General features: G+C 39.6%; 3 protein-coding genes across 10 annotated transcripts in view; 2 read left to right on the top strand and 1 right to left on the bottom strand.

Annotated features, from left to right (window-relative positions):
* Window positions 1-306: 306 nt before the first annotated feature.
* zdhhc16a (zDHHC palmitoyltransferase 16a) lies at window positions 307-5,637 on the bottom strand. 4 transcript variants are annotated; one of them, XM_013913513.1, is made up of 11 exons: window positions 5,575-5,637; window positions 4,295-4,552; window positions 3,544-3,738; window positions 3,362-3,450; window positions 3,002-3,030; window positions 2,758-2,891; window positions 2,504-2,587; window positions 2,326-2,411; window positions 1,116-1,239; window positions 900-970; window positions 307-767 (listed from the first exon to the last, which is right to left on the bottom strand). In XM_013913513.1, exons 2-11 carry the CDS (start codon window positions 4,526-4,528, stop codon window positions 665-667), a joined length of 1,149 nt encoding a protein of 382 aa, XP_013768967.1. In that variant the 5' UTR covers window positions 4,529-4,552; window positions 5,575-5,637; the 3' UTR covers window positions 307-664. The 4 variants fall into 4 exon arrangements, with proteins under 4 accessions (XP_013768967.1, XP_005743933.1, XP_013768968.1 ...); XM_005743876.2 differs by having other exon boundaries at window positions 5,460-5,610; XM_013913514.1 differs by lacking the exon at window positions 5,575-5,637 and adding an exon at window positions 4,900-5,442.
* A 195-nt stretch (window positions 5,638-5,832) lies between these two features.
* On the top strand, window positions 5,833-9,401 carry mettl18 (methyltransferase 18, RPL3 N3-histidine). Its single transcript, XM_005743878.2, has 2 exons — window positions 5,833-6,063; window positions 8,350-9,401. The coding sequence occupies exons 1-2, from the start codon at window positions 5,959-5,961 to the stop codon at window positions 9,316-9,318; spliced, it is 1,074 nt and encodes a 357-aa protein (XP_005743935.1). The 5' UTR covers window positions 5,833-5,958; the 3' UTR covers window positions 9,319-9,401.
* Window positions 9,402-10,967: 1,566 nt separating this feature from the next.
* Window positions 10,968-13,891, top strand: part of sufu (suppressor of fused homolog (Drosophila)) — a 15,028-nt gene continuing 12,104 nt past the window's right edge. For 2 of the 5 annotated variants that reach the window (XR_001290509.1, XM_005743873.2), the window contains exon 1: window positions 10,970-11,061. Coding sequence is in view for 4 of the 5 variants with exons in the window: in XM_005743873.2 (XP_005743930.1) it covers window positions 10,994-11,061 (68 nt within the window). In the remaining variant the exon portion in view is untranslated. Of the gene's footprint in view, window positions 11,246-13,891 lie in introns of all 5 variants that reach the window. The other 3 variants (XM_005743875.2, XM_005743874.2, XM_013913559.1) reach the window with 3 other exon arrangements.

Here is a 13,891-nt window from a genome sequence, read left to right as displayed (position 1 = left end):
TTGATATATATCCACAGCTAAGTATTTACTGTATAGTGTTATAAAACAGTGACAGTACCCCTTAAAAACACAATATTAACAATGTAGAATTTATTTAATGTTGTAAAGATTAACTTAATACGTACAAAATTCCGATAAATAACATCATAATGGTACTGCAATTCCCCGTGAGTGTTCAAATCAAATGATAATATCACACTAGGGTGTGCAAACAAGACAGGCGGAGGTGCCGAGATAAACCCGATGTGTCCATGACCTTAGTGTTTTTCTTCTGCTACTTCTTCTTTTTTTCCTTTAAATAAAAAAAAGCTCAGGTCGAAGCTGAGATGGTTTGCTTAAAAAAAAAATTATTATTTAACAGTTCAGTCAGTATATTTGGCTTATAAAACTATCGAACTCATGCTCAGAGTCAAGTAAAACCAGTTCGTAAGACTAAGTAAAACCCAGTACAGAACAAACTGTGACACATTGCCTTGTTGAGCAATATAGATTGCAGAAGCAAGAGCAATGCAACAGCAAGTTTTTTGAGGTATCGGAGATTGACGTAAATCCTTTCACTTAGGTGTAGCCACCAAGCAGGAATCCTTTAAGCAAACCCGATCAAGTAGGTTGACAGAGAAAAGACTGGTAAATTAGACAAGAATGGATGCCTTAGCAGAGTCTGTCATACAGGTATCAAATCCTTTTTAACTGGGAAGACAGCCCACGTCAAGCCATCACCATGTGGGGGGTGAGCAGAGGGAAGGAGAACACGCGTCACCCAGTGACTAAAAACAAAAGACAAAAACAAAAGCAGAAATTACAAGAAGCACAAGGTAACATTAGTCACATAAGGTGCAGAAAACAAAACAGATTTCTGTTTCTTAGAAAACAGAAATCTGAGAGGGAGAGAGACAAACCTTCTCTTCTCCACACCTAAGAAGATTTTCCAGTTATTCAACCTGCTGTAGTTAAAGGGGTTTCTGTAAACCTGACAGAAAAACAAAAGAACAGGAACATGTTACAAATGACCAACGTCACTTTAACCAAAGGAAAAAATATATATTTTGAGGATTTGAAGTCTCCTATGTCTTATCACAACATAACCTTCACATTTTATTTATGTTCATGGCTACCTTTCCCCATTTGGCCATCCGCTTTGTTTCTTTGCTGTTGATATGTCTTTCAATACTCGTCTCTCCTCTGGAGATGAGAACTGCATGCCAGAAGGTCAAAGCTCCCAGTGCCACTCCCACTGTGCTGTTACAACAAAGCACAATTCACTTTATCCTCTGCATGGATGACAAAGACAACAATCCTGCTCTGATTCAACTCTACCTTTATACCCTACTGCTTTGAACAAGAAGTAAGAAGTAAAACGAGTGTGAGATTACATACCCAGAATCCTTCGACCGATAACACTTTCTTTTTTTTCCTCCTGCTATCTTCCTAAAGCAATGGTTAGATTTTTTTTATATTTCTTTGTAATTATCTTTAAATAATATCCATTAGCTCAATGCTCAAAATGAAGTTTGTGACCCCCTTGAAATTACCAGGATTTTTGAATGGATTATTAAAATTATGTATTCAAATATGTCACAATTACAAATATAATCTATTACTTGACTGAAAAACTCTCATTTTAATTCCTTTGTTGAGGAAGAAGCCATAGTCCAGGCTGAATAACCCTTTTAAGTTAGCAGTTCAATCAGACTTTAGCAAAAACTTTGGACCAGTAAATATTTCTGCATGTCTTAACTGGACAGCCAGGCCACCATCCCAACTGGTTAAGGTCTTTAACTGTCACTCGGGGTTTTTTTCCCCCTCAACTGTTCTGTTGTTTATTTTTTTATTTACATGTGTACTTGCTTGTTGTAACTATCCAACCTCTCCTAAGCGTCAGGCTTCTGTCCTGACATTCTCCCGAAAAGGTTTCTTGCCACAGTTTTGGATTCTCAGTCTGGGTCCTAACAAAGCAGCTCCAAATCATGATGCTAGCTCCCCCATGCTTAGTGCTTTTTTGTCTACCCATAAAATGCAGATCGGTGTCTTAGACGTGTTGTGGAACATCCAAGTGCATTGCAATTTAGCCAATTTTGCAGGTGATTGGCTGTTACCATTTATTTGTACACACTTTCTTATTGTGAATAGATGAATACCCAAGTATTTAGATTTTTTTTCTACTCCACTAGAATTTTACTTCTAATGAACTGGAAAGTTCCAATCCTGACTGTTAACAACACGACATGACTACATTTAATGAGAAATCAGAAATCCTTGTAAGTCAGTTATTAAAGTTTTTCTTGCATGTATGTGTGAAAAAGCAACATAAAATGCACTTTTTACCTGGTGAGGACCCACATGTAGATGATGCTCTTATGAATCATCTTATCCTTAAATGTGTATGGAGGAGCAGGGGTCTGATAGTGGGTCTTTCCAAAACAAAAAACAAACAAAAAAAGATAAGTAACTGAAAAAAATAAATAAACTTAATAATGCTGTGTGTTGGCTTTTGAAGCGCTACCTGGCCAGAAGGAAGAAGCCCTATAAGCAGTCCCATCCCTGTTACCGGTATTCCAGGCTTTTCCAATTCCAAATGTTTGAAGTGCTAATGGAACAGCCCACAAACCCAAGCATTAAAGACAGAAAAAAAGCAGAGTCAATAAAGAAATGCTAAGGCCCCAAAGAGAAAGACACCAGACATGGAGGCTTTAAAACAAATCTAACTACAACAAAGCACCAGCAGACCTACAGGCAGCAACAGCCCGACTATCTCACCTCGAGTGCATTGTATGCATCTAGGAACAGGTTTCTCCCACTGATGCTACAGTAGATACAGCCCAAGGTCATGAAGAGACAGAAGGAGAAGAAGTAACGGTGATTAAAATGGCCCACACAGTTATTCAACCAGGCTGAGGTGCTGACATTAAGGAAAATTATGTCCATCTCTCTCTATAAACATATACATTTTCTGACGTGCTTCTGAAATAATAAGCTGGAATAAATTCAGCACAAAGGATACGACAATGATGGTCCATTTTCAAAATGCATCTGCAAAAGCAAGAGAAAAACATTAGTTTGATAATTGGTATTTTAGTTGTGTGATTTTTTTTAAGGGAATGTATTCTAATCATATCTCAAACTGCAAAATAATAGTCTGGGAAGACTTAAAGCATGATAAGATTTTATGGAATGAAGATAGCAATACTAGAAAAACTAACCTAGAGATACAAGAAGTCAACTGTCAATGAAAACATCTTAATTTTGAATGTTGCGATTTGATGTAGCCACATTAAAGGTCTTGCAACCACCAACATACTTTAGCTTTGACATTCAAACACCTGATACTTATAAACCTATAATAAAACAGATAAAAACTCACCTGTTACAGATCCCACAGTGGTGTGTTCTTGCTGGTTTAGGAATAATGCACTTTTTGCAGACTGATACAACTGGACCGTCATGTTTTTCCTACGACAAAATAAAAGTTTGTTTTGTTTTGTTTTTTTAAATACAAAATTTCCAGTTTAAAGTACAAAAAAAAAACTGTAGCTGATATCTTACTGTAGGGGGATACCCAGGAGAGGTGTTGGCGGCTTTGTAGTAATGGAAAGCAATCATGATGAGGTTCCAATGTCCATAACAAACATGCCAAGCGATCCACGGAGGAGAGTAAGTGTTGAGGATCAGAGGCAGCAAGACCACATAGGCTATCCCCACGATGGAGCTGGTCAGTATCACCACCAGGTAAACAAACACCTTAAAGAAAAAAGAATGATCAGACAATGTGAGCAGTTATGCAGGAAATCACATTAGATCTACATTTAAAGCTACATCCAAGAACACACATTTTTTTCATTACTGTCAAAACCCTTGGTGCAGGCTAATATCAAAGAGATTTTATGTGCCTACCCCCTCTTGTATTTAGGTCAGGAGTGTCTACACCTCAGATCTGAAACATTTTAATGAATGAGGATCTGTTGCTATCCAATAAGAAAGAGAATTGCCCCCGCGAAATGTTTGTTGTGCAGACTTGATATAACACTACCAATAATGATTATCTGAAGTTAGGGGGACTGTGATCATAGGAGCTTTGGTAGTTAACAAAATCAGACGTTCACAAAAAAAAAAATGTCATTGTTTGTTGTTATTATACCACAAACAACAACTGTGACCTGTGTATGGAAGATCATATTTTGACCAATTCCAAGAAGGTTAATGTCCTTATTTTCCATCACTGCAGTGGTCTCCAGAAAATAAACAAAAAAACAACAACAACAACAACTTTCTCATAACCATTTAAAAGCACACTCACCAGACCAAACCACCGGGTGACGTAATCCACAGTCAGGAAAACTGGTTCAAAGACTGAGTCAAAAACCACATCTGAGTCTGTGAGCGAGTTAAAGTAGAGTGATTTTGCCAGCAGTCTCATATAAGCCCATATTTCCCTAATCCACAAAGGAAGCCTGTTCTGTCCCCGCCTGCTACACAACCGCAGCCGCACACAGCGCAGCAGGTGAAACGCAGAGCTCGAACACCACCGCATTCTGCATTTGTAAAATGCAAGCACCTGCAGGAAGAAAGAAAACATTACGATTAATGAAAGTCAATCGTAAACTCTCACTTCCACACCTCTCCCAACCTGACGTGCAAGACTTAAAAAAATGTGAGGAATGTGTATGCTGCTATGTCTAACACAAATTTCATATGTACAACAGGAATAATAAAAAAAAGGAATTCAACACAATTTGGCAACACAAAAGGAAAATGATAAGTTTGTTGATAACAAACAACCCAAGCCCCAAGGATACTCCATTTACTCTTACCTATAAGAAAAATAAATACATAGTTAACAGCAGCTGAAAAAGAGAGAACGCGTCTGCCCTAATCAGCTCGGTTGAGCAATGTCTGACTTACCAATAGGTGAATTTCAGAGCCAGACAACTTGGACTTCTTTTTCCCAGTGAATTTGTTTTGACCGCTAGTGATATCAGTTTCAGAGAGCTGACACCTAAACTACTTCATTAGGTACGACTAAAGGCGTGAGTGAAAGAGCCAGAGGTTTGCAGGTACATACAACAGAAATGCACAGGTAACCAGAAGAACATGTGTTTCCAACATGTACCAGTCTTGCTGTGCTGCATTCCAGACAGGGTGGAGTCTGGGTGGAGGCTTTTGGCAGCTAGATAAGGTGTGAGGGGGACAATGATTTTTGTTGTGGAGTAGGCTGGTCACCTGCAGTTAATGACAAGCAAGCCAAAAACCACTGCATGGCGATCAGCCATAGCTGTCACCTCCCTGAATAAAGTAACACTCAATGTGTCCATAAGACATGTTGTTGTGAATACTCTCCGTGAGTCATAGCGCTCCCAAATCCCTTATTTTTGGATGTCACATACTGCTCTCCTTTTCAAATATTCGTCTCGCGCCGTGCATCATATTTTACTGATATTTTACAACATTTCTTTTTTACTCACTGTTTTATGAAGACGAGACCCCCACCGAGACCACCCCTCCCGTCAACATTTTCAAAAGGAAGACAAAAAACGGGATTATAGCCACATATTAGCGAGGAGGAGCAGGATCACGGACCTGTGACAGTTAAGAGCGGAATCCTCCAATTAATGCGCATGCGCTGGAACACCACCGAACGGCATCGTGGTAGTCTGAGTCAGGAAGTGATTTCAACAGTTATTTTTACTTCAGGACTTGACATTTATGTTTCTGAATTTTCTGTATTTTATGTTATAACACGTACACACACGTATAACGATTCGGCTACATGCATAACTGAAATATAACATATAGCATAACTGGTGGGGGGGGTGTCTCAGACGTTTGGGACATGTAGTTTTTTATCCATAGCAGCCTTGCTAGCTACGCATGCCATGTTGAGCCAGCCTTTGGTAGAACCTGTTTGAAACTGTGATCCAAATCTTCTATCCTCAAACTTAGTGAACGGTGGTGTCAGTCAGCATGTCGTTTTGTTTTAACTTCGACCTTCCAGCACAAACAACAGGCCCCGGAGACGTGGATGGAAATGAATTGCAGCACGGAAATAAAGATCATGCTGTCGTATCTGTGAGTAACATTCGCTTACCTATGATGTGCCATAGCTTAAGTTACTCAGAGTGCTCTAAGTACCGCCGCGTAACTAGTAATAGCAGAAGTAACGTTCAAGCTAGCAATTGCGGTGCTGTAAAGCAAGTTTAGACTTGGACCCTCTGCGAGAGTGTGGGAAGAACATTTATGGCTGCAGGCAGAAAACTTACAAAGCCCCAGAAATGTATCTGTCTGTCATAAATGCCTTTATGTAAGTAGTAACAACAGCACTGCTTTCCTATTCTTTTCCTATAACTTCCCATTATTTGTGATCCTTTGATATTTTTATCAAAGGATCACAAATAAGCCCGGGGCAACATCGAAAGAGAGCAAAAATAATAAGGTTCTTGAACATTATAGTTTATTTTTTAACTGTGGAAAATCATCTGTAATAAAGCAATTGACTACAAGTACAGCAGACAAAATCTGCCTAGGTTTGCCTACATTTCAATATATTCTGTGATCTGTACATTAGAATAGATTACATCTAAACACGTGAATAAATATTTAAAAGCTGATATGAAAAAATATTGATTAAAAATACATTTGGTTTACTGCTACAAATGATAAATAATTCCGAAAGTCTTTAAGTAGAAAAATGAGAAGAGATTTGTGTAACATTTACCAATTGTAATGTAGAATAAATAATTTAGTTTTTTTTTTAAAGACAAGCAAATAGAAGCTTTTTTTTTTTCGCCTATGGCAGCCCTGTCAAAATTATATTTAGATAAGACTTAACATTAAATCAAAGTGTAGAATAGTCCAAAAACAATTGTGAAGATAAACGTATAGAGGGGCGTCGGTGTAACGGTTAGCGCATTCCCTGAACAAACCAAAGGTTGGTGGTTTGATTCCAGCGAAATGCACAAATCCTCTTTGGGGTTACAAGTACAAACATCCCACAGAAAAAGAAGCCAAATCAAACATGCAGCCCTAAACTCTGCGGCGATCCCTTGTGACGAGGGAGCAGCCAAAGTTAGCTTTAATTTGTAAAGATAAACCTGTCTTATGTTAAAGGGGACAAAGGTAAAAATCCATCCTCACTAAAGCACAAGCTGTTCAATTAAACAATGCTGTAAATTCTGACCGCATGAGCTTTAAAAAAGCAATAAAAATTCTTTAATTTTGTGTGCATCCACTAGAGAGCGTAGGCTGTTAACATCTGCTTGTTAACATTACAGGATAAGGCATGTTAAAGCGGAAACAATCCAAATTGTTAAAGTACTGTGTGCTTTGTTATTGTTATGTATGACACAAAACTTCTGAGGTATGCAACAGACTTTACTGGCATTTAAATCTAAACTGTTCGGCTCCACTGAGTTAGACGACATGAGCATTTACACCTACCAGTCCAGAGAAGCAAACGTCATTTCAGTCACGGTGACTCACATGGCTGATGCATAACATTCTCATGTTTGAGTGATTTATCAGTCAACTGACCTTTTACATCATTATTACAAGAAAACAAATCACAGTGGTAAAAGCATACTATACCTGGTATGTACACACAGAATTGAGTAAATCTTTGTTACAACATTTGAATAGACTAATTAACTTTAAACCAAACAACAGACTTTTATGTTTTAATAACTGACATTGTTGCATTTTATAGGTCCCAAAGAAGATTTCGCAACATTTATGTGCAGATGTTAGCCATTCTTACAGTAACATCAAGCCACCCCCCATTTTCAGTGTAACTGTCAAAGCGGTTTTAACATCACCACTAGTTATGACATTTTTCCATCTTTTTTCCTGCATGCCCCACTTCATCCATCCATATTTTGCTTGAAGCAGGGTTGTGGAGCAGCTGGAGCCTGTCCCAGCTTTCACAGGGCAGGAGGAAGGGTGCGTTGTGGAGAGGCTACCATTCTCTTACAGGGCTAACATAGAAAGAAAAATAACCACGCGTGCTTGTTTTTACACCTACAGCAAAATTTATAATCGCCAATTAACCTAACATAAAACTCCACACAAAGCCATGTGTGTGGAGTTTCAAACCCAGGACTTTCTTCCTGTGCGACAACAGGAAGACAGTTAACCACCACACCACTGTGCCGCCTGTGCTCCACTTCAGAAAATGAAAAAACGTTAGAACGCTACATACCAAAATATTTGTTACTCATTAACCCTAACTTTAATAAATAAAACTGCGTTATTGTGAAACGGAAAACTTTTGCTCATGTCACAACATGTGACCATCACCCACATACATGTCTGAGGCGTGTGGTTTTATTATCAACTGTGCATACTGCTTTCTGTTTGCAGGTAGAGGACGGCCCCAAACCAGCACAACCAGTAAAAGAGGCCAGCGAGCACTTTCCGCCATCCGATCCACAGTTCCTCCTTATGGATGCCATCTTTGAAACGGTTACAGTTGGAACTCTTCCTCCTCTGCACTTCCTCAATGAGACCGTTTTTGAGAAGACTGCGTCAGAGAGAGAGGACAGCGAAAAAATTCTTTCACGCACAGCGGAGCAGAAGTCTGACCTCATCTCTGGTGTGTACGAGGGAGGGCTGAAGGTGTGGGAGTGCACGTATGACCTTCTGGAGTTGATTGAGAAAGATGGAGAGACCTTTGGGGGGAAGGCGGTTTTGGATTTGGGCTGTGGCGCAGGGCTGCTGGGAATACTGGCTCTGAAGAGGGGAGCCAGTCAGGTCCACTTCCAAGATTATAACAGTACAGTCATTGAACAGCTCACAGTGCCAAATGTAATGCTAAACTGCCAAGAGGATGATGAAGTAGACAGTGAAGATGACAAAGAAGGGAGTGGTAAGGGAAAAATGAAGGAGGAAGACGGTTCTAAAAAGAAGGCGAAAGGGCAGAAGGAGATCACAGAAAACAGCCCACCTCCTAAGAAGCAAGCCATAGACTTAGCCCAGCACCCATTACTAACCAGGTGTCATTTTTACTCTGGTGACTGGAGCACATTTCTCGCTTTGGTTCTAAAGGCAGATCCACCACCCAAATATGATCTTATATTCACATCAGAGACTATCTACAACACTGCGTACTACCCTGCTCTACACGAGACCCTGCGCAAACTGTTGGCACCAGATGGTCTGGTCTACCTCGCCACCAAATCCCACTACTTTGGTGTAGGTGGTGGACTACATCTCTTTGAAACATTTGTGGAGCAGAGGGATGTTTTCTCTGTGGATCATCTGTGGGATGGAGAAGAAGGACTTCAGAGACATGTAGTAGTACTGCGTTTTAAAAAGTCAAAGGACGCTTGAGTAAGGAATGTCAGGAACTCATCGGTTTTATCTGTAATTGATTTATTGATGAAAAACTGAATGAAAATAAAAAATAGAGCAAGGCTATTGCTTGATTATTGTGTGCAGTCCTGAATCAGCCAGCTGTGTCGTTATGACTCCTGTCTTTATTTTGGTATGTTAAAACTGCCGTGGTTAAACAAGGAAAAGCTGCAATGAAAACACACTATTGGCTCATATTTGCTCTTTTGTTACCTACACCTTCTTTCACTTCCTATATCGAAATTTGAATATGTCTGCCAGTAACTGAAGTGCAGTTGAAAGGGGCTGTTACAGGTCTTTAGATGCATGGAGAGGAAAGAAAGGAAATGGGTTCAGTGACCTTTGCGAGTGATTTCCCCAGTGTTCAAACACCAGCATGAAAGCCAGGCTTGTTTCTGAAGTCCAGCACAAAATGTCAATTGCAACTTATCCCACTAGCTCAAGGATGTAGTTTGAAAGTGGATTCTGGAGTCACTGATCATCAATGGTGGGACTCTGTGGGGTCTCTGTAGCTCTTATTCTACTGGTTTCCTTTCAGTGAAGTTCACCACATAATCTGGCAACAGTGCAAATTTAAAAAAAAAACATTTTTGAAAATGTCTACACATATGCCTATGCAGGAAGTATGGGCAAATATCCATCCAAAATCAAGAAAGGGAGTTTTGCTGTAATTTTTCCATCTCCATGTGGAATCCCCTTTTTGTCCAGCTCAAGGAAATCCGTCTACTTTTTTTCGAATAGGGCTTTTTTTTCTGGGGAAGTATGCCTCAAGTCCAGACCAGTTTCTCGCATTTGAGGTGACTAAATAAGAGGATGAGGAAGTCAGAGGGTTTTCACAGGGTCACTCGGCAATGAAACTGAATAACACTGCCTGATGTGTTGTTCTGAAATTGTCGTTTTAGCCCGCCGACCCGGTCTCATCCGTGTGACTAAATACAACCTGTACGTGTGTCGTGTTTGACTATGATCGGAAAGCAAACAAAGGTTCTTTTACAATACAGCCCTATCAGACCCCACCTGAATAGATGACTCCAGCTACACAAACATTCTCAAGAATCTATCTCATCCTAAACATACCCGTGACGTCAGCACTGTAGAGACCCGCTGATAAAATAATATTTAGCAAAGATTAAGAAAAAAGAAAAACTTTTAGGAAACATAATGTCACCAGCTCTAACATGACTGTGCATTTCAACACCCACAGTGTGTGGACAGAATTTCCAGCAGCTTATTATGTAAATATACTGTAGTGTTAAATGCTATTTCACTCAGAGAAACATAAAATACACCAAACATGGTTTCTGTTTGCATATGCCTGGCCGGCAAACTTCCACTGTGTCCGCTTCGTCATCGTCTCTCATCTTGACAGCTGTTCAGGGCCTGTGGGGGAATTCCTGGCCCCTCCAGTAGACACAGCCTTTCCCCTGCTTACTTTATGGGAACAAGGGGGCAGGGCAAGTCAGATGGTTTTCCTCAGAAACTATTATGTGTTGATTCACTGTGAGGGGGCGTGTTTTACACTCCCACTGCTTCCTTCTTACTGGGAAGTGACTGTCGGGCTTACCGTACAGAGGGAGTGTATGAAAAACAGAGAGGAGGGAGGCTGATGGGTGATGTGAAAGGTGGCAAGATATTTAAGTGCTTCTTTCTGTGAATGTCAGACAGTGTGCTGCATCCATCCCTGGGACCTGGAGGACATTGGGGAGCGAGCAGAATGTGCAGGTGATTTGAGGAGGAATGTATATTTGCCGAGTTTGAAGAAGCCTGCTGCTTTCTTTCTGGTGAGATGGGACTGCGAAAGTGTGTTGTTTTTAAAGCTTGACTATGAAATAATCCTGGGAGGCCTTTATGAGGAGGTTTGTTTATGACATAACCAGGATCAGGAAAGGAAATCAATGAAACCGAGGTAAGTATATTAAAAGAAAACTCTCAGTATGGTCAAATCGAGTGTGTGGTTTTCAAAAAGCTTATACAAAATGACATGTGTTTTTTGGGTGTGTGGGGGGGGGTTGAACATTTTTTTAATTAGGTCAAAGAAATGGTAACTTCTTCATTCTTTGAGCAAAAAGCAAATGAAGGCTTTTAAACCTGCCACACTGTGAAATTTTTTTGATGTAGACTTTGAAGAAACAGTTAATGATCTCATAGGGGATTGGCCTTGTCTAGTGATAGGCCGTAGAACCGGTTGTTTCCCAGTCCAACTGCCGGAAAGATATGAGTTTCCTGAACATACTCAGGTGTGGCCTTCCTTCGAAAGTTCATCGTGCTGTACTGTACCTTAAAAGAATGCACCATCATAATGGATAAACTTGGATTGAGATAACACAGACAAATTATCTTCACTGTATCTTCACTGTCAACATTGACTCCAGGCCTTGAATGAGGTGTGGGGTGGCGGGGGGTTTCTTTCTTTTTCTCTTGTTACCGTAAATAAAAGAGGCGAGTCTATCACAGTCAGTTAATAGCATACTTACTTTGCAGGGTTCAAAGATACGTCGACTAACTGTATGTCACTAATCACACAGTCCTAAAGCGCTTTTACTGGGAGTGTACTGCTGTAACTGATGAGTCATTTCATGCCTTGACCAGAGCACTATCACCACGATCTGATTCAGTGCTTCCAGTGGACAGACTTGCATTTCAGTAGTTTTGAAGCATTTCCAGGAACACAGATGAAAAAAAAAACCAAGTTGGATTGCTCAAATGATCCTGAAACTCTCCATATGTTCTCTAACCACAGAATCGTTTCCGTTCTTGGGAGCTTGTTTCCCACTTTACTTTCATTTTCAACGTATAAAAAAACACCTCTTAACCCCTGCAAATTAACAGCATTTTTTTTTTCAACGACTTCATACACCACTTTGTTTAGCTAATGTTAAATGTGACTAATCCCTTCAGTTGCCACAGTAATGACCTCTTGCTCAATCTTACTCTGGAAGAAGTACAGCTGACGTTATCATTTCATCATTACCCAGCCTTTCTTCAGAAATTGGGATCGGTAACCTAACCCCAACATGCTTCTCAACATGTGTCACTTAACTGCAGCCCACATTTATTGTGAAGTTTTTAGAGTTTACTAATTTTATTATTCTTATAGTTGGCTTTTTTTTTCATTATTTAATGGGAGATTTAATTAGATGTGAAAAGAGTTAGTATTGAAGTATGAGCTGTGTAAATCGATAAAGCCATTCAAGGATCCAGAAGTGCCCGAAGAACAGATTTTAATGTGTGCTCTACTATGAGAACTGAATTCCATAGATGGTGACATCTTCAGGTGTCATCTATGGGCTCAGTTCTTTTGGCATGGTACTAGTTTGTCAGCCGTACGGCGCAGCACCGCCGAAGTTACCACCGTGTGAAATCAATAAAATAATGCTTGGTGTTAAGTTTGTATGAAGATTCCTGTGAATGAGGAGTTAATTTTTAATTGCACATATTATTGCTGTGAATAAAGCATACATTTTGAAATGACTAATGTGTTTCTCAGTATTATTATAAAGTGTCATTATGTATTGTTAATAAACCCAATCAAAAGTCAACCGTATTTGTGGGGATTTTATTAATTAATAGCAATTTTTTAAAAGGAAAAATTATGGTAAAAAGTATGTCAGAAAGTTCAAGAGCTGCTCTGCTACGTATTTAATGCTGATATAATTTTACCAGCTCTTGCTCGGCATTATTAAGCTATAGCCATGCTAAAGTTAAAAATGTTAAACACACACACACACCCACACACACATATGTGTGTGTGTGTGTGTGTGTGCGTGTGTGTGTGTGCGTATGTTGCCTCTCATAAATGTTATTTTATTTTTTAACATTTTTAACTCCAACATGGCTATAGCTTAATAATTCCAAAATGCTGCAAGAGCTGGTAAAAGTATGTCAGTATTAAATACGTGCTTTCTTTTTGACTTAATTAATCGGTAATGTAAGTTTTGCCTTCAGTGCAAAAATCTGACGTATAACTTACAAAACACCACGTTTTTGTATAGTCATTCAGGACGGGAATGCTCACCTACATATATTGTAGTTATGACACACCAGAACAGGTTTAAAGCAACTCATTTCTGGTATCAGCGTTGGCAACTCAAGTTAAATTAAGCAGTGTAGTGTTACACTTGGTGGGAATGAAAGACGTATGCAATTTCTATAATACTGTTATCACTAAATGACATTATGATGTGGGTCTTTGTAACCAGCACTGAAACAGTAAATATCAAGTGAATCATAGTGCTCACAGGGCTGCCACATCATTACATCTAAGCTACATTCAAAATGAAAGTGTATTAGCTATCTTTTCCTCTTCTTATCTACGCCCCGCATAAACCATGTCCCCTTTTGTTAATGCACCGTCCTTTTTAGTTTTAATTTGTGCCATTTGCAGTGGAGGCGTTCTCTCAAAACAGCTCCCAGATGTGTCTCTGAAAGTCAGTCTGGAAAAAGCCATACACTGTACACAAAGTCTTTTGATAATGTCTGGAAGCATCATGACAGGACAATACATCATTTCCAACCTCACCTAAGAAATCTCCCATTTTGGTGTGTGTGTGTG

This window comes from Pundamilia nyererei, unplaced genomic scaffold, assembly GCF_000239375.1.
Source record: "Pundamilia nyererei isolate P.nyererei 1_Seehausen unplaced genomic scaffold, PunNye1.0 scaffold00136, whole genome shotgun sequence".
Classification (NCBI taxonomy): Eukaryota; Metazoa; Chordata; class Actinopteri; order Cichliformes; family Cichlidae; genus Pundamilia; species Pundamilia nyererei.
The sequence above is the reverse complement of the archived record's forward strand: the minus strand, read 5'-3'. Positions and strand labels throughout refer to the sequence as shown.

Bases quoted from the DNA above. Each gene is read 5' to 3' on its own strand.
- mettl18 (XM_005743878.2), top strand. From the start codon at position 5,959: ATGTCGTTTTGTTTTAACTTCGACCTTCCAGCACAAACAACAGGCCCC. The intron at 6,064-8,349 runs GTGAGTAACATT...TTCTGTTTGCAG, and splicing joins AAGATCATGCTGTCGTATCT to GTAGAGGACGGCCCCAAACC.
- zdhhc16a (XM_013913513.1), bottom strand. From the start codon at position 4,528: ATGCGGTGGTGTTCGAGCTCTGCGTTTCACCTGCTGCGCTGTGTGCGG. The intron at 3,031-3,361 runs GTGAGTTTTTAT...TTGCTTTTGCAG, and splicing joins CACTGTGGGATCTGTAACAG to ATGCATTTTGAAAATGGACC. The intron at 768-899 runs GTTTGTCTCTCT...TTTTGTTTTTAG, and splicing joins TTAGGTGTGGAGAAGAGAAG to TCACTGGGTGACGCGTGTTC.